This window comes from Trichosurus vulpecula, chromosome 7 (genome assembly GCF_011100635.1).
Source record: "Trichosurus vulpecula isolate mTriVul1 chromosome 7, mTriVul1.pri, whole genome shotgun sequence".
Classification (NCBI taxonomy): Eukaryota; Metazoa; Chordata; class Mammalia; order Diprotodontia; family Phalangeridae; genus Trichosurus; species Trichosurus vulpecula.
In genome coordinates this window covers 35,102,792-35,127,970 of record NC_050579.1, presented here as the reverse complement: position 1 = coordinate 35,127,970, position 25,179 = coordinate 35,102,792, and the positions used below count along the sequence as shown (strand labels likewise).

At 39.0% G+C, this 25,179-nt stretch overlaps 1 protein-coding gene across 1 annotated transcript in view; it reads left to right on the top strand.

The window, feature by feature from the left end:
- Window positions 1-1,038: 1,038 nt before the first annotated feature.
- TAOK1 (TAO kinase 1) overlaps window positions 1,039-25,179 on the top strand; it is a 62,685-nt gene continuing 38,544 nt past the window's right edge. Inside the window, 3 exon segments of the mRNA XM_036767289.1 lie at window positions 1,039-1,251; window positions 12,527-12,598; window positions 24,741-24,842. Of these exon segments, the coding sequence (XP_036623184.1) occupies window positions 1,120-1,251; window positions 12,527-12,598; window positions 24,741-24,842 (306 nt within the window). The 5' untranslated portion in view covers window positions 1,039-1,119.

Here is a 25,179-nt window from a genome sequence, read left to right as displayed (position 1 = left end):
GACACCTGTGCGCCTGATTTTATAGATGAGGAAGTAGAGATCCCAAGAGAATCAGCAGTTTGCCCAAGGTCATACAGTCAGGCAGTGGCAGAGGTTAGACCATATTTCAGGCCGCCTTGACTCCCCATTCTTTCTGACATACCATGTTATTTCATGAATACAAGCAGCACATATTGGCAAAGGAATTTTTAAAATAAAAAACAGTATTTTAAATATTTTACACTTGGTACGCTTCTGCTAATTTTTATTTTTGCATAGGCAATGTGACTGTGGCTAGAGAGCTGGTCTTGGAGACAGCAAGATCTGGGCTGCCTTTTTGACACATCCACTGTGTGACCCTTGGCAGGGTATTCAGACTCTCAGTGGGCTGGGCAGTTTTCTAAGACTATAAGTTGCAGAGAAGGTGTCAACCTGCGTTACTAGAGGGAATTACCTTATTCCTGATGTTTTTTTTACCAGTGAAATTCCCTGTCTAGACCCCATCCCTACCATAGAAAGTAGGTGGAGGAAGAAGTAAAAGTTATTCCAGTTACTTAGAACATTATATGACTTGGCTGCTGGACCAAAAATTAGGAAAGATTAGGGTCCCCACCCACCCCACTTTTGCAAGAAAAAAGAACCAGGTTCTTGTTATTTAAAGAGCTTTTGAGTCATAAAAAGAAAAGATTGTTGATAGTCAATTTGGAGAGATGTCATTGTTTTAAGTTGATGTACACACCTGTTGGTGTATATATAAAATTATTATTATTACCCTATACTAGGTAGCCCCCCCCCCAAAAAAAAGATGCTCTTACGGAGTTTGCATTCTTCTTGTGGGGGACATTGAGGGGGTGGGGGAAGGGGATATCCACCATATATACAGATACAATGTACTGAAAGGGGGAAGGGAACACTGAGAAGTGCAGGGATCTGCGCCTTAACAAGGCGAAGATCAGATGGGTGTGTACTCACCCCAAATGTCAGGAGAGTTCTCTGTGGTGTTCATTGTTATTCCTTACCATGTAATTTCTTTCCTCTCTTACAGTAGTCAATGCAGAAGTGGCTTCATTCATACAGATGAACCAAGGATTGGGACAGCAGTGTAAGCCCAGATAGTCAGATAGCTGACTGCCAAGCAGGATGCCATCAACTAGCCGAGCGGGCAGCCTGAAGGACCCAGAAATCGCCGAGCTCTTCTTCAAAGAAGATCCAGAGAAGCTCTTCACTGATCTAAGAGAGATAGGACATGGGAGCTTTGGAGCCGTGTATTTTGTGAGTAATCATACCATCATACTAGTCAGTAGTGCTTACTGAGCTAGTGCTTTATGGAGAGCATTCCTAATATGAAATGATGTGGGGAAAATAAAGAGAATCCGGAATAGTATCACTCCCCGGAAGCTTGTGATCTGGGTTGGAAGTTAGCATACAGATGTATCATATGACTGGAGAATGTTCCTTTTCTCTTCTTGATATTTTGTGTATCCAGGCATCCCTCAGTGATATTGTGGATGGCTGCAGTAAAGGAAATAGCACAATAAAGCAAGTCACATGAATTTTTTGGTTTCCTAGCACATGTGAAAGTTATGTTTACACAATAGTGTAGTCTACTAATTGTGCAGTAGTATTATGTCTAACAAATAATGCACATCCCTTAATTAGAAAGTACTTTGTTGCTAAAAAAAAAAATCTAACCATCGTCTGAGCCTTCAAGAAGTTGTAATCTTTCTGCTGGTGGAGGGTCTTGCCTTGATGTTGATGGCCGCTTTGCTAATCAGAATGGTGGTTACTGAAGGTTGGGGCAACTGTGGCAATTTCTTAAAAATAAGGCAACAGGGAAGTTTGTCATTGATTGACTCTTCCTTTTGCAAAAGATTTCTCTGTAGCTCGCGATGCTGTTTGATATCATTTTACCCACAGTAGAACTTCTTTCAAAATTGGAGTTAGTCCTCTCAAACCCTGCCGCTGCTTTATCAACTAAGCTTATGTAATATTCTTCAATATTGTTGCATCTCAGGGAATAGGGAGGCCAGAAGACAGGGAGAGAGATGGGACCATGGCGGATGATTGGAGCAGTCAGAACACACACAACATTTATTAAGTTTGCCATCTCATGTGGGTATGGTTCATTGGACCCCAGAACAATTACAGTAGTAACATAAAAGTTCACTGCTCACAGATCACTATAAGAGATGTAATAATAATGAAAAAGTTTGTAAAGTGTGACAGAGACATGATGTGAGCACATGCTGTTGGAAAAATGGCACCCATAGACTTGCTCGACACAGGGTTGTCACAAACCTTCAATTTGTAGCAAAAACAACATTTTTGAGACACAATAAAACGAGGTGTGCCTGAATGTAATAGTGTCATGAAATTTGTAAAGCCAACTGGAGAGAGCATTGGGGTTTTTTTTTTCTTTCATTATAACCTAGATATTTCAGCTTATGTAGTGAACATGTGATTTTTATTTTCCTAGTAAGAGTATTTCCTCCCCAAGTCCTGCTCTGATGCCATATTTGGATCTAGAGAAGTCACTCCAGGTCCTCCAAGGCACTACCAGCAGAGTATAAACTTAGGTTTTTATCATTGTGGAAAGGTGTACCGTTTCAGAAGATTCATTACTGGGCTAACTGCTGTGGGATGAGTCCTCCAGCAACAACAGCTCTCCAGAGTCTGCTGAGTCAGGAGGCACTGCAAGTGGGAACCGTGGAAAGTGGGCTCTTGCTGGCCAAATTCGAGATCCTTAGACTAGCATAGTGGTGTCATTTCTTAGAATGATTTTATGATGGCATTGAAATCAAGTGCCACTCTTAACAGGGATTATCTTCAAAGCCCCGTGTTTAGCTCAGAATTAAAATGAATTAATCTGTCCTTATAATGTGGAAACTTGAGCATATGACATCTGTGAAGAATGGAGGCTTTGTGCTGGTGTGAGATAAACCAAAGGCTGTGCTTACTTACCTTCTTTGGGGTCAGATTTATAACATTAACCAAAATATCATCAAAGAGAACACATACATCACCCAGTCCAGTCTTCTCATTTTACATAGAAGGAAACTGAGGCGGACAGAGTAGAAATGACATGGACAAAGTCCCACAGCCAGGAAGTAGCAGAACCAGGCACTAGACTGTTGCCAGCTGGGTGACACTGACCAAGTAACTTCTCTTCTCTGGGCCTCAGTTTCCTCAACTGTAAAATAAGGATAACAACAGCCCTTACCTCACAAGGTTGTTGTGAAGATCAGATGAGATAATGATAGTAAAGCACTTAAAACAAGCCTGGCACATAGTAGGTGCTTGATAAGTTCTGTTCCTTTCCCCTCCTTTTAGCCAGGACCCAGTTCTTTTTCTTCTACACTCTGCTTTCCGATTCTGCTTCGATGCTTTTTTTTTACTAAAATTTTTTTTTGTCGTTGTTGGGGCAGTGAGGTGGGACAGTGAGTAGAGCACCGGCCCTGGAGTCAGGAGGACCTGAGTTCAAATGTGGCCTCAGACATTTGACACATTTATTAGCTGTGTGACCTTGGTCAAGTCACTTAACCCTAATTGCCCTGCCTTCCCTCCTCCAAAAAATTATTTGTTGTTGTTTAAAATGAAAAATGTAATCACATCAGTCTTTTAAGAGCTATTTGCCTACTCAGAAAAAGTCTATAGAGTGACTTTACAAGAAGCATTTCAGTGTAACATTGATTCAGCACAGATCAGCTCATTAGTGACGGTGTCTTGCCCACTTAACCAGCCCTGAGCTCCGACAAAGGACAGGCCAGAGACCCTCTGCAGCCAGAAATAAATGACCAAGTCATTACCATTTTCTCCAAAAAAATTTTGCTGATAAAATGTAAATAGTGAAGATAACAAAAATGGAGTTGTGGCCCCTTAATGCTCTGGATTTCTGCCTCTTTTACCTTGGGGATACTAGAAACAGGTGACTGGGTGTCATGGAAGAGCTGTTGCTGTGGCCTAAGGAAACTTCTGCTGGAATCTTAGTTTGCTCTTTCTTTTAGGGAGCTGAATGTTCATCAGAAAAACAGAATTTTGTGTTTCCTAGCTTCAGATTCTACAAGGGTGGCATTTGTTGTCTCAGGTTCCTAATGCTGATGGGGATGTAAGTTTCCTCATTTTACAGATGAGGACACGTAGGCTAATAATGGTTAAGTGACCTTCCCAAGTCATTTGATTTGTAAATAGTAGGTTCCAGACTAGGACTTTTATGGCTATTGGGGAAGAGAACAACCACTTATTAAGCATCTACTACATGCTATGCAGTGTGCTAATCACTTTGCCAACATTACTTAATTTGATTCCCAAAACAACTCTGTGAGGTAATAGTTGCTATTATTATCCACTTTACAGTTGAGGAAACTGAGGCAAATACACCTAAATGACTTGCCCAGGGTCACACAGCTAGTAAGTATCTGAAATTGGATTTGAACTCAGGTCTTCTTGACTCCAGGACCAGTGCTCTATCCACTCCTGGCTACCTCCAGTCCAAAGCTTTTTCTGTCATGCCAGTGCATCTAAGATCATGTCTCCGGGAAAAAAAAGAAAGAATGAAATTTGAAGACTAACTTCAAATCTTATTTGACCAACTGAAAAAGTACAGGGTAGTGCTGTAGTAAACCCTGTCTCTCCTACTCATTTATCTGGTATACATTGTGTTTTCTTTTGTTTTCATTTCTGTCATTTAATAGTCTTTAAACTTGTAGAAGAGGCTCTTTAATTAACTCAATGAGTTTCCATTAAATGTCCCACCAAAACCTAGCTCCTATTATGATCCTAAATCCAAGGAAATTATTTTCTATTGTTCTCAAGTTAATTCCTTATAAATTTTGAAAAGTTGCTGTCTTTTGAGGGAAAAAAATAAGAAGCAGAAATAGAAACTACCAAACACTCAGCTAAAAGAGATTCCGTACAGTAGCTAACTTTTGCAGTCATAATCAGTAGAAGCTAAAGCCAATGAGATAATAAGGCTGATTAAATTCAATTGAAACTTTGGTTCCAGGTGTTTAAAACGTTTTATAGCAACTCAACCAAAAAATACTTCTTGAAAATCAGCTATAGCAGACCAGTGGACTAAAAAGATGATTATTAAAATTACCTCTAGTTTATTTTGTATTGATAATCTTAATAAAGGAAGTATTACCTATTCCAGCTTTAGTTTACATACACTTACTGAGTTATTGAAGTAAGTGTGCCTGACAGTATCGGCCAATTCTGTTGACTTCCCTTCCCACCAGATTTTTCTTCCTAAAGATATAGAATGTTGGTATGGATTTTTTTTAAGATAAGGAAATTCTACCTACCCACTCACATTTTCCTCTGGAATAGTCAACCTAGATCCCAAATGAGTTAAGCCAAGTAGCGTTAGTAGCCCCTGAGTCATCGCCTAAGCTTTTCTTAGTGTCAGGTCCAGATGGAAAATGGCCCCAGTAATGATTATATTTTGTTTTACAACATGAGTTCTTATATGAGGCCAATTTTTGTACATTATCTCTTACAGCATCGTGGGAATTTGCTGTTGAAATCAATCCTATGGTTAATTCTGTGGATAAATTAAATTTTACGAATGGTAATTTTTTTCATGTGTTGGATATCCTTACAGAGCTGTACATTTATAGTTCTGTGTCATAACCCATGTTGATTTGAGACTGTAGAGAAGGATGACCCTGTCAGTACAGGCATTCTCTCATTTGTGAAGGCTTGACTTACAAACTTTACCCCAAGTATGAATGGCAAGTCTGTGCTGGGATCAAAGATCCCTCTGAAACCATCTTCTTGTTGTGCTTTCCTTCCTTTCTCCCTGTGTGCAATAGAACCCATTTTCCATTGGACGGTGAATATTGTCAGTACATAGCCTGAAACATCTTGGGTAGTGTCCCCATCATGCCAGAGTACTTCTTCCTCATTGTCTTGTGGTTTGTCTTTGTGGACACGGATTTGCCGAGAAAATGAACAGAATAGCTTTGAGTAAGTTGATTAGCAGTTACTTGCTCCCACTTTATGCTTGGCCTGGTAATATACACTGATGATGACAAAGACAAAAATAAAAATGAAACACTCTTTGCCTTCAAAGGAACTAATGCTGTCCTGGGAGAGACAACATAGGTTTAGACCAGTGTATACACAATGAATTCAAAGTGATTTGGGGTCAGTTGAGAACGTTTGTAATGAGTGCAATGAGGAGAGCCCACGTACAGGAGGCCCACTTGGGCTGAAATTGGAAAGAAACTAGAGATCCTAAGAGGTGGAGTCCAGATGGACATGGAGGACAACCATTATGTTTACTGGCACAGAGAGGAGAAATGGAGTAATATCTGTGAAGAACAACAGCAAGAAGGCCAGGACAGTTTGGCTGGACTGTATAGTGTATGAACCATAGATGATATAATAGGCTGGAAAGGCCAGTTTATAAAAGACTTTAAATGCCAAACCAAGAAGCTTTGTAGATGATCCTGGAGGTAATAGGGAGATATTAAGGATTCTTGAGCAGGGCAGTGACATGGTCAGAATAAAGGATTATCCTGAATAGTGGAGGATCAGTTTTTGAGGTGGGGAGACAATGTAGAGGGCTGTTGCAAAAGTGCAGGCAAAAAGTGATGAAAGTTTAAACTAGAATTGCAGCTGTTGCCCTTAAGGTAATATGGAGGAATATAGACCATGACAGGGCAGGGAGGGGAGACCAGAGTGGGGAGTTCTTCCACTCCATGTCAGCACCCTGGGACAAAGCTCTGATGGCCTTATTCTAGTTCTGCCTCTAATCTCCTTCTATCCTTCACACAGCTGCTAGATTTACCTTCATGCACAGATCAAATTATGGTACTACTGAGATCCAGACTCTTCAGTAACTCCCTATCAATAATATATTTGTTGTATTGAATTTTTGCCTATGGAGTTAAGTTCAGACTCCCTGGCCTAAAATTCAAGGCTAATGAGTGTTTGAATTGAATTGATTGCCTTGCCCTTTCAGACACTATAGGACTGTTTGACTAAGTGCCAGGCTCATAGTGGGTGCTCAATAAATGTTTATCATTTGAAAAGATTACTTTGAAAACATCTTTTCAATTAATATATAGCTAAAATTCTTAAATAACTTTTATAACAGTCCTAATAAAATAAATTCAGACTCCCAGATTTGAGTTTAACTGTTCTGAAGCCTTAGATGGGTGTTCCTTCTGTATCACCCATTCTTTAGATCTGTGGTTTCATGACTGGCAACTGAAACTTCCAATTTGTATGTCCAGCTCTTAGTAGTACTTTGGATACAGTAAGCACTTATTACTGTGCTTTTTCTTATATTCAGAACTAGCTAGTTGTGATTATAAAATGAAGAAATGAACAGAATTTGGAATTCACATGCCTTCAAAGCCTAGCCTATGTACTGTGACTAAAAAAATCCGTTACTCTACCACCTGGCCGGTGATGAATCTCTCATGATTAAGCTAGACTGGTGGTTTGACAAGAGACTACCCCCATGCCCATACTCCACGTCTTTCCAGTGTGGTAGAATTGTGCAGAGCTTGTGCTCCATTGGCAGAGTGTTTGAGAACATTCTCCAATGGGGCAACAAAGGGGGACTTTACTGGACATTTACATTTCAGTGTTTTTAAAAAGGGAGGAATATTTTTGGAAATAATTATTAGGAAGATGGCTATTTCTGTGCAAGATGTAGCTATTTGGAGAATTGAAGTCAGAAGATCTGCATTTGGATGCCAGCTTTGCCACTAGCTTTGGGTAGTCAAACTCTCCGAGATGAGCTCTAACATGAAGTATTGATTTGTTTTTTAGTCACTTGAAGGAGAAAAGCTCAAATCCTTCTGGAATTGCTCCTTTATCGAATAAATCATAACTCTAGATAATCTTGATGGATAGAGTTCTTGCAACAACTTGAATCATGGCTAGTTTTCTCTTTACTTTTAAAAGTACAAAGGTAGAATGTCTAAAAGTGTAGAAAGTATGTTCACGGTTGTTTAAAAAAAAAGAAGGAATTGTACAGGTGCAATAGTGAGACCTGTAGTCCCAGTAAATTAAAAGTAGTTGAATCTTAGTGAAATCAGTTGAATCTTAGTGAATCTTTGTGGCCTGCTTCAGAAATGGTCATTTTGCCAGAATATTGTGGTATTGTGAAAGTGGCAGCAGTCTCTGAGTCTACTTTGAGCTCTGCCATTTTTATTGTCTGTGTGACCTGGGCAAGTCACTTACCTCTTGGTGCCTGTTTCATCATACATAAAATGAGGATATTGAACTGGTTTATCTTGAAAAGTATTTTCCCCCTTTAAAGCCTAGAATCCTGTGCCTGGGGTATTTAGTAGAATGAAAAGCTTCGAAGGTTTTTGTCCAACTGTGTGAAAGAATTAGAGCTTGCTAAATAACTTTTTTACTGGTTTTAGTATTATTGTTAGTTTGCTGGTATGTGTGTATACATGTTTATATGTAAAATTAACTTAAATCACAGCAGTGGTAGCATACACAGTTCAGGTTGACTTTCTACGTCATTACTTAATAGAGTTTAATAATGATGTAAAAGTGTTTTCATTTCTACCATTGAAAATTAAACACGTTCTCCTGTTTTTTAATTCATATTGTTACTTTAAATAATATATTACTAGGTTAGGCTGTGGTTAGTCATTGTTAAAGAATTCATTCTTTTAAGTCTCTACTCTTTCCTTATCTATTTTTTGATCATCATGTCTGTCACCACGTATCTAACTGCAGGGAGTTGTGCTTTTTCTCTAAACTATTTTTTAAAAAAATTAATTAGGAGAGGGGATCATCTTTGAATGAAGGGCATTCCAAAGGGAAATGAATGCTGCTTTAAAAAATAGAAATGTTTTCAACAAGACAGAGTAATGAAGAACACAGTATCTGAATATGTCTTTGAACACAAGAGTCTTGTATAGCAGAGGAGACTACCTCTCTAGATCAACGGATTGAGAAACTTGACATTGAGTCTCTGGTGATAGTAGATAACCATGAGATAATTGGGCAGACAGAGCACTAAACCAGAAATCAAGTGACTTATATTGACAAATGTCACAAGTCATGTGTGACTTCGGGTAAATCACTTGATTGTTTTGTGCTGCTGATTTTCCATCTTTAACATAGGAATGATCTGGCCCCCTGGTTACTTAACTTAAAGGGAGATGGAATGATGCATATAATAGATAAGCTCTCTAGAGAAAGAATGTTCATTTAATTGGAATCAAGCCACCAGTGGGCAAACTAATTATGCCCTTATAATTTTTATTGTTCATGCCAAACTTTTAAAGATTTAGACCTAAATAGTCTTCAGAACCATTGGAATTCAAATAATACGTTAATTACAAACCATTCTTATTTTATTCATGATGCAGTTTTCCCCAAGAATCTCCTTCGTAGGCCCCCACAATCTGTAGGTAGCCATCAGGCTTTGAATACTTGACCTGCATATTTATTATACTCACTAATAACAGATGCCTCCCCATCTCCCGAGCCAGCCTTTCTCCTGACTGCTGTGATGGCTTCCAGCCCAAAGGCCTTTCGTGTTGTCCAGGGCCAGCAGCATCAGCTTATGGCCAGGTCCAGCCTCCTTTCTTGTCCTCTCTGGAATATGTCTACACGTGTCTCATAGCAAATGCTTTAAAGAGACTCAGAGATTAGTCTGGAAACTGGATTCTCTGAATGGTTAAATGGTTTGTATGCTTATCTCCCATTTTTTTCTGTCTTTAGTACTCACAGTTTAATTGTACTTTGAAAAAGCTCTCACGATGCAACATTTTCCCTAGTTCCCTTTTCCAGAGGAGGTGATATTATGTTTTGGAAGGAGTCCTGTGCTTAGGCAGGTCTGCTGTTAAGTATTTGTATGACTTTAGGTCAGTCATTTTACTCTCTGAGCCTAAGCTTTCTTTTGTACGTAATAAAGATATTGGACATTTGTGGTCTGGTTCTAGCCATTTTAAGAAAACTCACTTGTGTCTCCTACTTTATTCTGTTTGTCTTATTCCATTTGCGAGCCCTCCAAATCTCAAAGTCTTAATCATGGCCGATAAACATAACAATAATACTAGTGATATGTCTTTATCAAGGAAAAAGGAAAGCTTCATGTTTTGAAGTAAAATTAGAGGCAATAAAAAACCATTGTTATCATGCCTTGAACAGAAGCCCCTCTTGGAACCTCCACAGAAGTCTCCATCTCTCTCTCTTTGTCCTGTAATTAAACCAGCATTTCCTGTGGAAATGTTTAATATGGTTGTACATGTATAGCCTATATTGGATTGCATGCCGTCTTGGGGAGGGGGGAGGGGGAGGATGGGTAGAAAATTTAGAATTCAAAATATTGTAAAAGTGAATGTTGAAAACTATTTTCTCAAGCAATGGCATTAAGATAGCCAACATTTACTAAGTTCCCATTATGTGCCTGGCACTGGGGTAAGCTCTGAAAAAAGGAAGGCAAAAACCAAGCAAATATATAAATAAAAGATAAATTTCAGTTGTGTTTTCTCCATTTTACTTAAAGTATATCATCAGTATTATTTTTTTCTGTGGCAAATCTGTGGTATTATGGTTAAAAACTCAACCACTAATTTTAGCAGTGTTTCAATGAAACTAACCAATGAACTTTTAGAACCAAATCCTTTCATAAATTGGAGACTGCCTATATTTGGAAGATTTTTTCAGCATTCTTATATTTAGAATACATTTCTTAATTTAAATATACACTCATAATTTAGACTTGAATACAGACTGGCCTTTTCCCCACTTGATCTGAACTAATAAAATTTTATTTCATTTTTATTTCTGTTTTGGTCTTTTGTTTGGAGAGTAAAGGAAAAGATAAAATGGGGAGAATTTTTGCCACCCAGGGAGAAATCAGCAGAGCTGTTTTGACCAGAATGCTTTTAAACTCAAAACCTACCTTATATTTAGCATCTGTGTTGGGTCATTGGTGAGTGCTGCCAGGGGACAAGGGGTTAAAATGTGAACACGAAGCACAGGTTGACAGTGCTGTACACATCCCTCGAATCCTCACACTGTAATTGTGTGGAATGTCATCTTGGGCTTGCCTGGTAATCACTACAGTTTACTTGTGTTCTTCTTTGGTTGGTGTTCGCGCCTTCCTCTTCCATTGCCCCTTGTGATTTATCCCTTCCTTGAGGTCTGTCGCCCCTGGATCTCTAAGGGGTTTTCTGCTTGCTTTTGGTATAGTAGATATGCTCTCTATAGCCCAAAGGATCTTTTAAAACTGTTGGAAATTAGTCTTTCCTTCACTATCCCTGAAGTCCAAGGTTGGGGGTTTTGAGAAAACAATGTACCAGTGAGGCGCACATGTTAATTCCTGAGAGAAGGGTTTTTAGGAGTCCCTAAGATACCTACTAATAAGAGAGGCAGAGAGTCAAGTAGGTATAGCCCTCTTTTCCTGTTGTTATTTTTTTCCTTACTCTTCTTTCCCTTCCCCCACTAGAATTGGATAGTGACACATTATAGAGACTAGATTACAGACTTTGCTAGAAAGTTCATAAATCCTTCTGAATTTCTAACTGGTAGAATATGGGTTTTTTTTTTCCTGCTTAATAGTATTTTATTTTTTTCCAATTACATGTAAAGATAGTTTTCAACATTGACTTTTTTTTTTTTTGGAGGGGAGAAAGGAAGGCAGTGGGATTAAGTGACTTGCCCAAGGTCACACAGCTACTAAGATGTGTCAAGTGTCTGAGGCTGGATTTAAACTCAGGCCCTCCTGACTCCAGGGCTGGTGCTCTACTCACTGTGCCACCTAGCTGCCCCCAACATTGACTTTTAATAAGATATTGAGTTCGAAATTTTTCTTACTCCCCCCCTCCCTAACACAGCAAGCACTCTGCTCTAGGCTATACATGTACAATCATATTAATCATATTTCCACATTAGTCATGTTTTGAAAGAAGAATCAGAACAAAAGGGGAAAACAACAAGAAAGAAAAAACAAAGTGAAAACAGTCTGCTTCAATCTGCGTTCAGACTCGACGGTTCTTTCTCTGTTGTGGATAGCATTTTCTGTCACGAGTCTTTTAGAATTGTCTTGGATCATAGTATTATTGAGAAGAGCAAAGAAGAAGAAGAATATAGTTGATCATTGCAAAGTATGGCTGTTACTCTGTACAATGTTCTTCTGGTTCTGTTTACTGCACTCAGCATCAGTTCATGGAAGTCTTTACTGGTAGAATATGTTGAAAAGATACTTTTATTCCACTTTCTCCCCTCTTGATTTGTTTTTCAATGAGTAAAATACATGTAGTTATTGTAGCAGGCACACTGACCGACTGACTCACCCACTCACCTCCTGCCTTCCTTCAGTTTTTCAAAAGCCTCAAAATAAAACTACATCATCCCCTGCAGTAGGGGAGAGTGGGTGGATTGGTATAGTAGGCATATTGGATATTTGGAACCTTGGAAACAGGAATCAGGGACTAGGGAAGGACCACTGTTTATAGTTAATTTATAGTGCTTAAATTCAGAAAAATGATTTCACAGATTCCATTGTTTGAAAAATGTGTGAAATGGCATAGTAACTCTTTTCTTTATGATGTTGCAGGCACGGGATGTGCGCACCAATGAAGTGGTGGCCATCAAGAAAATGTCTTATAGTGGAAAGCAGTCCAATGAGGTATGTGAAAGAATTTATGTTTATGCTAAACTCTGACACTGGATTGATCAGGAAAGGGAATATTCTGGATATGCTCACATAATTTGTTTAACCAAACACTGTGTGTATTACAGATCAGTTACTACTTTTCAAAGGCTAGAATACTGTAGGATAACCTGATAGTGTGAAAAGAATCCTGAATTTGGGGTCAGGGTTCAGGCTCTGATTTCAGCCCAACAACTTTGTAAGGTTTGGGTTATGTCACTCAGTCTCTGTGGGCCTGAATTTCCTTATCTGTCAAAGAGACAGTTGGACTAGGTGGCCTCTAGGGCCCCTCTCAGCCCTCACTGTGATTCTATGATCCTATAAACATACTGACAGAGAATACCTTTTGAATTTTGTGTTTTTCTTGATGGTTCAGCTAGTACTGTGAGGTTGCCTTAAGGTCACCCTCATGGATAGTCATTCACGGTACTGCCACTGTAATACTGTGTATAGTAATAGATTATCCCCATTGATAGAAGGCCTAATATGTCAGCTCTTACTGTAACCTTAAAAATGGGCAAATAGTTGCTTTCTTAGTTACTTCATAGTGAGACAAACACATTTTAAAATGAATGAGAACAAAAAAAATTAATAATGGCAAATGCACAATCTGCCTCCATTTCCTCAATGTAGAACTCGGTGACTCCTTCAAACCCTTGCACTCTGACTTCTCTTTCCACCACAGCTCTACTAAAACTGTTCCCCCAAAAGTTGTTAATTACTTCCTTATAGCCCAACTCAGTGGCCTTTTTCAGTCTTTATCTTCTATCAGCATTTGATACTATGAACTAACCACTCCTTGATACTTTAGTTTCCTTTGACTTCCATGACATGGCATGGATGTATTTCTCTCCCTAGCTCTTTTTTACTTCCTTGGCTTCTCATCTTCTTCCTGTCTCTTAACATTGTCTTTGAAGGCTTTGTCCTTGCTCTCTTACCTCTTTAAAAAAAAAAACCAGTAAAATAAGTTTTATTGATATCTTTACTTTTATACCACAGTTTTAGTTTTAGGCAAGCCTCTTCTTACCACCCATCAATCAAATCCTCCCTTGTAAAAAGAAAACTAGTTAAGCAAAAACCAATAAGGTTGACAGCATGGTGCAGTGAATGAAACACTGGATTTGAAGTTAAAAGAACCCAAACTTGAATCCTGTCTTGACCACTTGGCCAAGTCACTACATTGCCTTGGGCTTCTTCATTCTCGTCCATGAAACTGAGGGAGCTGAGCTTGATTGACCTGTAACATCTTTTCCAACTCTAAATTTTTTACATCATGAATGTGTCTGAGACCCGGCTCTCTGTGTACCTCCGTTTATTCTGGTTTCTGGTTTTTTGGCTTCTTTTTATTTTTTTCCATTGATATTATTGTTTTTTTTGTGTGTGTGCATGGATATCTTATTTCAGTCTTGATTAGTTCATAGTTCTCTGAATTCCTTATGTTTGTAATTTCCACCACAGAGAGTAGTGTGTATTGTCCCTTCCTTTTTTTCTTTAACCTAATTGAGGATATATGCTAAGTACTGGAATTGGTGGGTTATAGGGTCTAAAGAGGTTAATCACTTTTCTGACACAATTCCTATTGTCTTCCAAGATGATTGGACCAATTCACAGCTCCACCAACAAACAAAGCTCACCATATCCCTTGCAGCATGGACTATTTCAGCTTTGTTGTTTTTATCAACTTGCTGGGCAAGAAGTAAAACCACAGATTTGTTTTGATTTGCATTTCACTTTTTATTTATGATTTGTAGCATATTTTCATATAGCCTTTGATTGCATTTCTTTTTTTTGCACATTGTTCATATCCTTTGACTATTTATCTATTGAAGATTTATCTCCTCTTTCTCTCTCCCCATTCTCCTAGTTTCTCCAGCTTTGTACATTACAAGTACCTAATTAAATGCTAATTTAAATTTAGCTCATTCACTTCCCAGGCTTAATTTTTTTTTTAAATTCCATACTTTATTATTTGATATTTTCTAGTTTTCAGCATTGATTTCCACAAGATTTTGAGTTACAGATTTTCTTCCCATTTCTACCCTCCCCCCTACTCCAAGATGGCATATATTCTGATTGCCTCGTTCCCCAGTCAGCCCTCCCTTCTGTCACCCTACTCCCTCTCCCCCCCATCCCTTTTCCCCTTACTTTCTTGTAGGACAAGATAGATGTCTATGCCCCATTGCCTGTGTATCTTATTTCCCAGTTGCATGCAGAAACAACTCTTATTTTTGAGCAGCTGCTTTTAAAACTTTCAGTTCCAAATTTTTTCCCCTCTTCCCTCCCCACCCACTCTCCCTAAGAAGGCAAGCAATTCAACACAGGCCATACATGTATCATTATGCAAAACACTCCCGTAGTCATGTTGTGAAAGACTCTATATTTCCCTCCCTCCTATCCTGTCCCCCTTTATTCAGTTTTCTCCGTTGACCCTGTCCCTTTTCAAAAGTGTTTGCTTTTGATTACTTCTTCCCCCATCTGCCCTCCCTTCTATTGTCCCCCTTTTTTATCCCCTTCCCCCTACTTTCATGTGGGGTAAGATACCCAGTTGAGTATGTATGTTATTCCCTCCTCAAGTCAGCAAGATTCACTCATTCCCCCTCACCTGACCTCTCTTCCCTTCCAATGAACTGCTTTTTCTTGCCACTTTTATGTGAGATAATTTTCCCCATTCTATCTCTCTCTTTCTCACTCTCTCAGTATACTCCTCTCTCATCCCTTAATTTTATTTTATTTTTTTAGATATCATCCCTTCATATTCAATTCACCCAGTGCCCTCTGTCTATGTATATGTGTATTCCCTTCAACTACCCTAATACTGAGAAAGGTCTCATGAATTACATACATCATCTTTCCATGTAGGAATGTAAGCAAAACAGTTTCACTTTAGTAAATCCCTTATGATTTCTCTTTCTTGTTTACCTTTTCATGCTTCTCTTGATTCTTGTGTTTGAAAGTCAAATTTTCTATTCAGCTCAGGTCTTTTCACTGAGAAAGTTTGAAAGTCCTCTATTTTATTGAAAGTCCGTATTTTGCCTTGGAGCATGATACTCAGTTTTGCTGGGTAGATGATCCTTGGTTTTAATCCTAGATCCATTGGCCTCCAGAATATCATATTCCAAGCCCTTCAATCCCTTAATGTGGAAGCTGCTAGATATTGTGTTATCCTGATTGTCTTTCCACAATACTCAAATTGTTTCTTTCTGGCTGCTTGCAGTATTTTCTCCTTGATCTGGGAGCTCTGGAATTTGGTGATAATATTCTTAGGAGTTTTCTTTTGGGGATCTTTTTCAGGAGGTGATTGGTGGATTCTTTCAATTTCTATTTTACCCTCTGCCTCTAGAGTATCAGGGCAGTTCTTCTTGATAATTTCTTGAAAGATGATATCTAGGTTCTTTTTTTGATCATGGCTTTCAAGTGGTCCAATAATTTTTAAGGTATCTCTCCTGGATCTATTTTCCAGGTCAGTGGTTTTTCCAATGAGATATTTCACATTGTCTTCCATTTTTTCATTCCTTTGGTTCTGTTTTATAATTTCTTGATTTCTCATAAAGTCACTAGCTCCCACTTTCTCCTATCTCATTTTTTTTTAAAATGCAATTTATTTATTTAACATATTTGGTTTTCAGCATTGATTTTCACAACATTTTGAATTACAAATTTTCTCCCCATTTCTACCCTCCCCCCCACTCCAAGATGGCTTATATTCTGGTTGCCCTGTTCCCCAGTCAGCTCTCCCCTCTATCACCCCCCTCCCCTCTCATCCCCTTTTCCCTTCCTTTCTTGTAGGGCAAGATAAATTTCTACACTCCATTGCCTGTGTATCTTATTTTTTAGTTGCATATAAAAACTTTTTTTGTTTTTGAACATCTGATTTTAAAACTTTGAGTTCCAAATTCTCTTTCCTCTTCCCTTCCCACCCACCCTCCCTAAGAAGTTGAGCAATTCAACCTAGGCCACACATGTATTATTATGTATAACCCGTCCACAATACTCATGTTGTGAAAGGCTAACTACATTTTGCTCCTTCCCAACCCATCCCGCTTTATTGAATTTTCTCCCTTGACCCTGTCCCCTTTCCAAAGTGTTTGTTTTGATTACCTCCACCCCCATCTGCCCTCCCCTCCATCATCCCCCCGCCTTTTATTTTTTTTTTTATCTTCCTCCCTCTTCTTTCCTGTGGGGTAAGATACCCAACTGAGTATGTATGGTATTCCCCCTCAGGCCAAATCTGATGACAGCAAGGTTCACTCATTCCCACCACACCTGCCCTCTCCCCTCCTCCCATAGAACTGCTTCCTCTTGCCACCTTTATGCGAGATAATCCACCCCATTCTATCTCTCCCTATCTCCCTCTCTCAGTATGTTACTCTCTCATCCCTTAATTTCATTTTATTTCTTTTAGATATCTTCCCTTCATCTTCAACTCACCCTGTGTCTGCTCTCTCTCTTTTACATATATATATATATATATATATATATATATACATACATATAAACACACATATATATATACACATACATACACATACATACATATACACATAGATATATACATACATACACATTCACTTATATATATACATAAACATATATATATATACACACACACATACACACACACACACACACACACACACACACACACACACACATATATATATATATATATATATGCATATTCCCTTCAACTACCCTAATTCTGAGGTCTCATGAATCATACTCATCATCTTTCCATGTAGGAATGTAAACAAAACAGTTCAACTTTAGTAAGTCCCTTGCAATTTCCATTTCTTGATTACCTTTTCATGCTTCTCTTGATTCTTGTGTTTGAAAGTCAAATTTTCTATTCAGTTCTGGTCTTTTCACTGAGAAAGCTTGAAAGTCCTCTATTTTATTGAAACTCCATCTTTTGCCTTGGAACATGATACTCAGTTTTGCTGGGTAGGTGATTCTAGGTTTTAATCCTAGCTCCATTGACCTCCGGAATATCGCATTCCAAGCCCTTCGATCTCTTAATGTAGAAGCTGCCAGATCTTGGGTTATTCTGATTGGGTTCCCACAATACTCAAATTGTTTCTTTCTGGCTGCTTGCAGTATTTTCTCCTTGATCTGGGAGCTCTGGAATTTGGCAACAATATTCCTAGGAGATTTCTTTTTGGGATCTATTTGAGGAGGTGATTGGTGGATTCTTTCAATTTCTATTTTGCCCTGTGGCTCTAGAATATCAGGGCAGTTCTCCTTGATAATTTCCTGAAAGATGGTATCTAGGCTCTTTTTTTGATCATGGCTTTCAGGTAGTCCAATAATTTTTAAATTATCTCTCCTGGATCTATTTTCCAGGTCAGTGGTTTTTCCAATGAGATATTTCACATTGTCTTCCATTTTTTCATTCCTTTGGTTCTGTTTTATAATATCCTGATTTCTCATAAAGTCACTAGCTTCCACTTGCTCCAGTCTAATTTTTAAAGTAGTATTTTCTTCAGTGGTCTTTTGGACCTCCTTTTCCATTTGGCTAATTCTGCCTTTCAAGGCATTCTTCTCCTCATTGGCTTTTTGGAGCTCTTTTGCCATTTGAGTTAGTCTGTTTTTTAAGGTGTTGTTTTCTTCAGTGTATTTTTCAGTATTTTTTTGGGTCTCCTTTAGCAAGTCATTGACTTGTTTTTCATGGTTTTCTCGCATCCTTCTCATTTCTCTTACCAATTTTTCCTCTACTTCTCTAACTTGCTTTTCCAAATCCTTTTTGAGTTCTTCTATGGCCTGGGGCCAGTTCATGTTTTTCTTGGAGGCTTTGGTTGTAGGCTCTATGACTTTGTTGTCTTCTGTAGGCTGTATGTTTTGGTCTTCTTTGTCACCAAAGAAGGAATCCAAAGTCTGAGACTGAATCTGGGCGCGTTTTCGCTGCCTGGCCATATTCCCAACCAACTAACTTGACCCTTGAGTTTTTCACTGGGGTATGACTGCTTGTAGACTTACAAGTTCTATGTTCTACGTTTGGGGGGGAGGTGCCAGCTCTGTCAGAGCCACACTACTCCTTCCCCAAGAACCCCCAGTCCAGACTGGGCTTAGATCTTCAGCAGGCTGTTGCACTCCTGCCCTGATCCGCCACTTAATTCCTCCCACCAGGTGGGCCTGGAGCCGGAAGTAACAACACCTGTAGCTGCCCCACCTCCGCTGCCCCAGGGGCTGGAAGCCGAATCGCGAACTCCTTCTACTCCCGCAGCTTTTCCCACTAACCTTCTCCGCAGTCTTTGGTGTTTGTGGGTCGAGGGGTCTGGTAACTGCCGCAGCTCACATATTTAGGGCGCAGGGGCCCCCTCCGCCTGGCTTCTGGTCTGGATCGTCCACGCCGCTCAGGCTGGGCTCTGCTCCACTCCGTTCCCAGCTCCCAGCTCCCAGCTCCGTGTGGAATAGACCTCACCCAGAGACCATCCAGGCTGTCCTGGGCTGGAGCCCTGCTTCCCTCTGCTGTTCTGTGGGTTCTGCCGTTCTAGAGTTGGTTCAGAGCCATTTTTTATAGGTTTTTGGAGGGACTCGGGTACGGAGCTCACTCTAGTCCGTGCTTACCACTCCTATCTCATTTTTAAGGTAGTATTTTCTTCAGTAGTCTTTTGGACCTCCTTTTCCATTTGGCTAATTCTGCCTTTCAAGGCATTCTTCTTCTCATTGGCTTTTCGGAGCTCTTTTGCCATTTGAATTAGTCTATTTTTTAAGGTGTTACTTTCTTCAGTATTTTCTTGGGTCTCCTTTAGCAAGTCATTGACTTGTTTTTCATGATTTCCTTCCATCACTCTCATTTCTCTTCCCAATTTTTCCTCTACTTCTCTTACTTGCTTTTCCAAATCCTTTTTGAGCTCTTCCATGGCCTGAGACCAATTCATATTTTCCTTGGAGGCTTTTGATGTAGGCTCTTTGACTTTGTTGACTTCTTCTGGCTGTATGTTTTGGTTGTCTTTGTCACCAAAAAAAGATTCCAAAGTCTGAGTTTGAGTCTGAGTTCGTTTTCACTGCTTGTTCATGTTCCCAGCCAACTACTTGACCCTTGAGCTTTTTGTCAGGGTATGACTGCTTGTAGAGTAGTGAGTACTTTGTCCCAAGCTTGAGGGGTTGTGCTTCTGTTTTCAGAGCTACTTCTACACAGCAAGCTCTGCTACATCTGTGTTCTTCCTCCCCCAAGAACCTCCAACCCAGACTGTGACCAAGCAGGCTCTGTACTGCCCCTCTGATCATCTGTTTAATTTCTCCCACCAGGTGGGCCTGGGGTGGGAAGCAACTGTAGCTGGAGCCCACTTCCGCGCCCCCGGGGCTGGGGCCGACTGCGCACTCCTTTCACTCAGATCCAGATGTTTTTCCTACTACCCTGCTCTGTTGTCTTTGGTGTTTGTGGTTTGAGAAGTCTGGTAACTGCCACAGCTCAATGATTCAGGGCCCAGATTGGCTCCTGGTCTGGTTGGTCCTGGCGCAGCCCATGCTGGGCTGTGCTCCACTCCACTCCCAGCTCCGTGCAAATAGACCCTTCCCAGTGACCATTCAGGCTTTCCTGGGCTGAAGTCCTGCTTCCCTCTGGTATTTTGTGGGTTCTGCAGCTCTAGAATTTGTTCAGAGCCATTTTTTACAGGTGTTTGGAGGGACCTGGGGGAGAGCTTAAGCAAGTCCCTGCTTTCCAGCCACCATCTTGGCTTCACCCCCGTACCTTCCCAGGCTTAATTTTTTTCTTTCCAGGCTTAATTTTTAACCTCTATTCTGATGACTCCCAAATCTCTCTCTCTCATACAAACTTCTCCCCATAGGTCTGATCCCATATTTCTGGCTGCCAAATAGATGGCTTTACCAAGATGTCTTGCTCCCCTCCCCTTCTAAAATTGAAGTTATGGTTGCCCCCTACCCCCCAAACAAAATAAAACTCTTCTTCTTCCCCTGTTTTTAATGACACTACTACCAATTCATCCATTTTACCTGACGTGAAACTTCAGAGTAATCTTTGACACTTTGTCACCTTTAATATCTAATTAGTTGCTCAGTCCTGTGTGTCCAGCCTTATAATATGTCATAGGTTCTTCCTTTCTGCTTCTACTGTAACTGTCCTATTTCAAACCCTCCTATTTTCTTACCTGGATTTTTCTATCAGCCTCCTAACTGGACTTCCTGTCTTTAATCTATACTTTCTTCAGTCTTTCACATTGCTGCCTTTGTGACTTTTCAAAGGCCTTGCTTAGACCACTCCTACTCCAAACCCTTCTGTGATTTCCGGTTGCCTAATGAATATTATAAAATAAAATATCCCATAACCTGCCTTTCACTGCCCTCCACAATCTAGTGCCCTCCTATCTTTCCAGTCTCCCCTTCTTATTTTTTTTTTGGCGGGGGGGAAGGCAAGGCAATTGGCATTAAGTGACTTGCCCAAGGTCACAGCTAGTAAGTTGTGTCAAGTGTCTGAGGCTGGATTTGAACTCAGGTCCTCCTGACTCCAGGGCTGATGCTCTATTCACTATGCCACCTAGCTACCCCTTCCCCTTCTCATTACTTGTACTATACTTGTACTTTTTTGTACTATACTTTCCAATCAAATTAAAATGTTCCCTCAGTGTCCTTTGTTCTCTATCTGCCTTATGCTATCCCCTGTGCCTGGAATGGACACCCCCACCCTCACCCCGCTACTCCCATTCTTTATCTTTTCATTCAGATGTCACTTCCTGATTCTCCTAAGTGAAGGTCATCACACCTTTCTGAGATTTCTCACAGCACTTTGTCTGGATGAACTTTCTCCATTCTGCCTTGTTATTTGTTTAAATCTCTTACCCTGGCCCCATTCCATTATCCTCACTGTTGTATACTCTTTTAGGGTAAATACTGTATCTTGCTTTATCTTTGTATCCCAATAATCTAATACTATGCCATGTTTATACTGTTGGCATTTAACAAAGTTTTTTGTGTTGAATTGAATTAAAAATAATTTATTGTAGAACAGTTCGTTAAAATTCTGACTATTGCTGATTAAATTCAACTATTTAAGTAATATCTTGGTTACATAAAATCCCAAAGTGAAAAAACAAATTAACATTTATCTTCATCTAAAAAATGGGTAAAGTTTTCATTTTCAAGAAGTAAAGGTTTAGCACTAGAACTTATTTTATATTTTATAAGGTATTTAATTTTATTATGATACATACTTTTTAGGAATGATCAATGGTATTTAGTTTGCTTACCTGTAGAATTTAATAAAAGCACATCCCATCACACCCTAAAAAACTGGCAGAAGTAAGAAAACAGGAACATTCATTTTCTGTGAGGCCACGGGAAGACGGGCACACTATATATGTGTGCCTGTGCAGATTTTTTAATTAGTGCAACATTCTGGTTATCAGTTTGGAATTATGCAAGAAACATATCTAAACTATTGTTGTGGCCCAGCAATCCCAGCCCTGGGTATATTCCCCCAAATAAGTCAAAGACAATACCAACATATTCATAACAGCCCTTTCTGTGGTAGCAAAGAATTGTAGACAACATAGATGCCTATAAGTTGGGTAAATTTCTTTTTAAAAAAAATAGTATATGAATTGATGCAATACTGCGGTACAGTAAGAAATAACTGATATGAGGAATTCTGAGAAACGTGGAAAGATTTTTCCCAAAGGAGTGATTTTAACTAAAACATAAAACATGTATCTATATATATCTATTTGCCATGCCAGTCTCCAATCTGAATTTCACGATTAAATTTTTGTGTGTTTTTCTTCTTCCCTCTCCCTCATATCTGCTTTATAGTATCAAATTTGTTTACTAATACCATACTAATAAAAATATAATCTCTACCTACTTCTCCCCTTATTATTTTAATTACTATGGACTATAAATAATCTCTTCCCCAGAGTGAAACAGGTTATGTCAGCTTCTGTGTTTTTCCTCAAGTTGTGTATGCATATTTATAATACTTTGTGAACTTTAGAACAGGTCAGGTCCATTAATTGACTAACAGTTATAGAATGTCCCTTGATTTTTTTTGTTAATGCTTGAAGCCTTATAGATTGGGACGTGGGAAGGACTTCTGAGATAGATTCCAACCTCCTCATTTTCCCAGGGAGAAAACAGGCCCAGAAACAGTGAAGCTAAGGATTATCTAAGTAATAAGTAAAATTGCTCTTTGAACCCAGTTCCTCAGACTCTAACCTCAGCACTTTTCTCGCTGTACACTGCTGCCTCTCCAAAGTAGTGCACGATTGAAACTGAGAGCCAAGGGAGTGGTGCAACCTAGCCCATATTGCAGATAGAACTGTTAATGACTTTTTGTTCTGAGTTGTGCTTTTGTTATAATTGGGACAAATTGAATAGGATGTAGTTTTAAAAGTGAATATGAATATTTCTGTCAACATGTTTTTGGTTAGAGCTTGGGTTTGATTGGCTTCAGTTTTACCATTTCTGCAGTTGTAGGTTTGAGTACTTAAACTGTAGCTAATATATTTTAAAAGGAAGAATGTGCAATTGCTTGTGAGGGGGGAATAAAAAATTTTGGTTCACAAAATTATGACACATAGCTTTTTTTTGGATGGTAATTTGCAATACAGATGGAAATAAAGTGACAAACTGTTTCAAAATGAAATTTCAAGTATTTACAGGCTTCCAATGATTGAAGAATGAAAATGTGATCTTCATTGGCAAATGAAAAACATTGGTAAATTCTAAAGATTTGAGTGTCCCCAATTAGTTATCCAGGGAAGATTTGAGCTTTAGTTCCTTGAGTATGTGAATTTAACGTGTTGAGAAATTAAATTCTAAATATAACCTATGAGAAGAAATTTCTTCCATTCTGATTCTCCTCCCCCCTCTTTGAGAAGGCGAGCACTTTGATTTAGATTATACATGTAAAGTCATGCCAAACATATTTTCATGTTAGCCATATTGCAAAAGAAAATACAAACAAAACAATAAACATAAAGAAAGCATGCTTCAGTTTGCATTCAGAGTTCATCAGTTCCCTCCCTGAAGATAGCTTTTTATCATCAAGGGTCCTTGAGAATTGTCTTAGATCATTGTCTTCATGGGAATAGCTAAATTTTTCACATTCGATCATTGTACAGTCTTGCTGTTACTCTGTATGATGTTCTCCTCGTTCTACTCACTTCATTTTGTATTAGTTGGTTTCTTAGAAACTGTCCTGGTCACCATTTCTTATACACAGTAGTGTTCCATCACAGTCAGACACTACAACTTCTTTAGCCATTCTCCAATTGATGGGCATCCTCTCAATTTCCAATTCTTTGCTGCCATAAAAAGAGCTGCTATAAATATTTTTGTACAATTAGGTCCTTTTCCCTTTTCTTTGGGAATACACACCCTGGGTCAAAGGGTATACGCAGTAGTTTTATTGCCCTTTGGGCATAGTTCCAAATTGTTCTCCAGGATGGTTTGGACCCGTTCATGACTCCACCAGCAGTGAATCAGTGTCCCAGTTTTTCCATATTCCCTCCAGCATTTATCGTTTTCTTTTTCTGTCATGTTAGCCAATCTGATAGATAAGTCTGAGATAATGCCTCAGAATTGTTTTAATTTGCATTTCTCTAATCATTAGTGACACAGAGCATATTTTCATATGACTGTTAATACCTTTGATTTCTTCTTCAGAAAACTCTGTTAACATTTTTTGACCTTTTATCAATTGGGGAATGAATGACTCTTATTTTTATAAATTTGGCTCAGTTTCTTATATGGTTGAGAAATGAGGCCTTTACCAGAGAAGCTTACTGTAAAAAATGTTTCCCAGTTTCTTGCCTTCTTAATTTGGCTGCATTGTTTTTGTGTGTCATTTTTTTTCAATGTTTAGTACATGTGTAAAATTTTAATCAAAATTCTAGTTGCTCATTGATAAATTAACTTCTTTTGTAAGACTTTGTTTTTATAGACAGAGTAAAAATTTTACTGAAGCAATATGCTCTAAGTGGGGCCAATTTTAGTTGGACATTTTAAAACTAAGTACCAAACTATATGAAGAAAAGACATTGTTACGTGGTTGTCTCCCTCTAGTATTTCTTCTAGGAAAGTTTTGTTCTTTTTATTTTTGTTTCATTTTAGCATGCTTTGAAACAGTGACAGTTGACACTTTCTGTGTATTCCTTTTCTACAGAAATGGCAGGACATAATTAAGGAAGTCAAGTTTCTACAGAGAATAAAGCATCCCAACAGCATAGAGTACAAAGGCTGCTATCTGCGAGAGCACACGGCATGGGTGAGTGTTCTCTCTGCCTCCTGTCCTCTTAGGTGGCCTGGCTTAGGTTAATTCAGAATGTACTGAGTTTGTTCAGTAGAGCCACTTGGAAACTCAGTCATTCTAAGAAAAGGAGATGCAGGACTTTTAGATGTCAGAGGAGGAGGGAACAGATTTCTGGGGGGTTTAGAACTTAAACAGAATTTCTACAGAGTTTTCAAAAATTCAAAATCAATTTATGCACAAATTGGAAGTTTTCATCTTGCTTTCTTAGAAATGAGTTTTTCAAACAATTCTGTTCTATTCCACAAGAATTTATTAAGTGCTGAATATATACCAGATACTGTGCTTGGTGCTA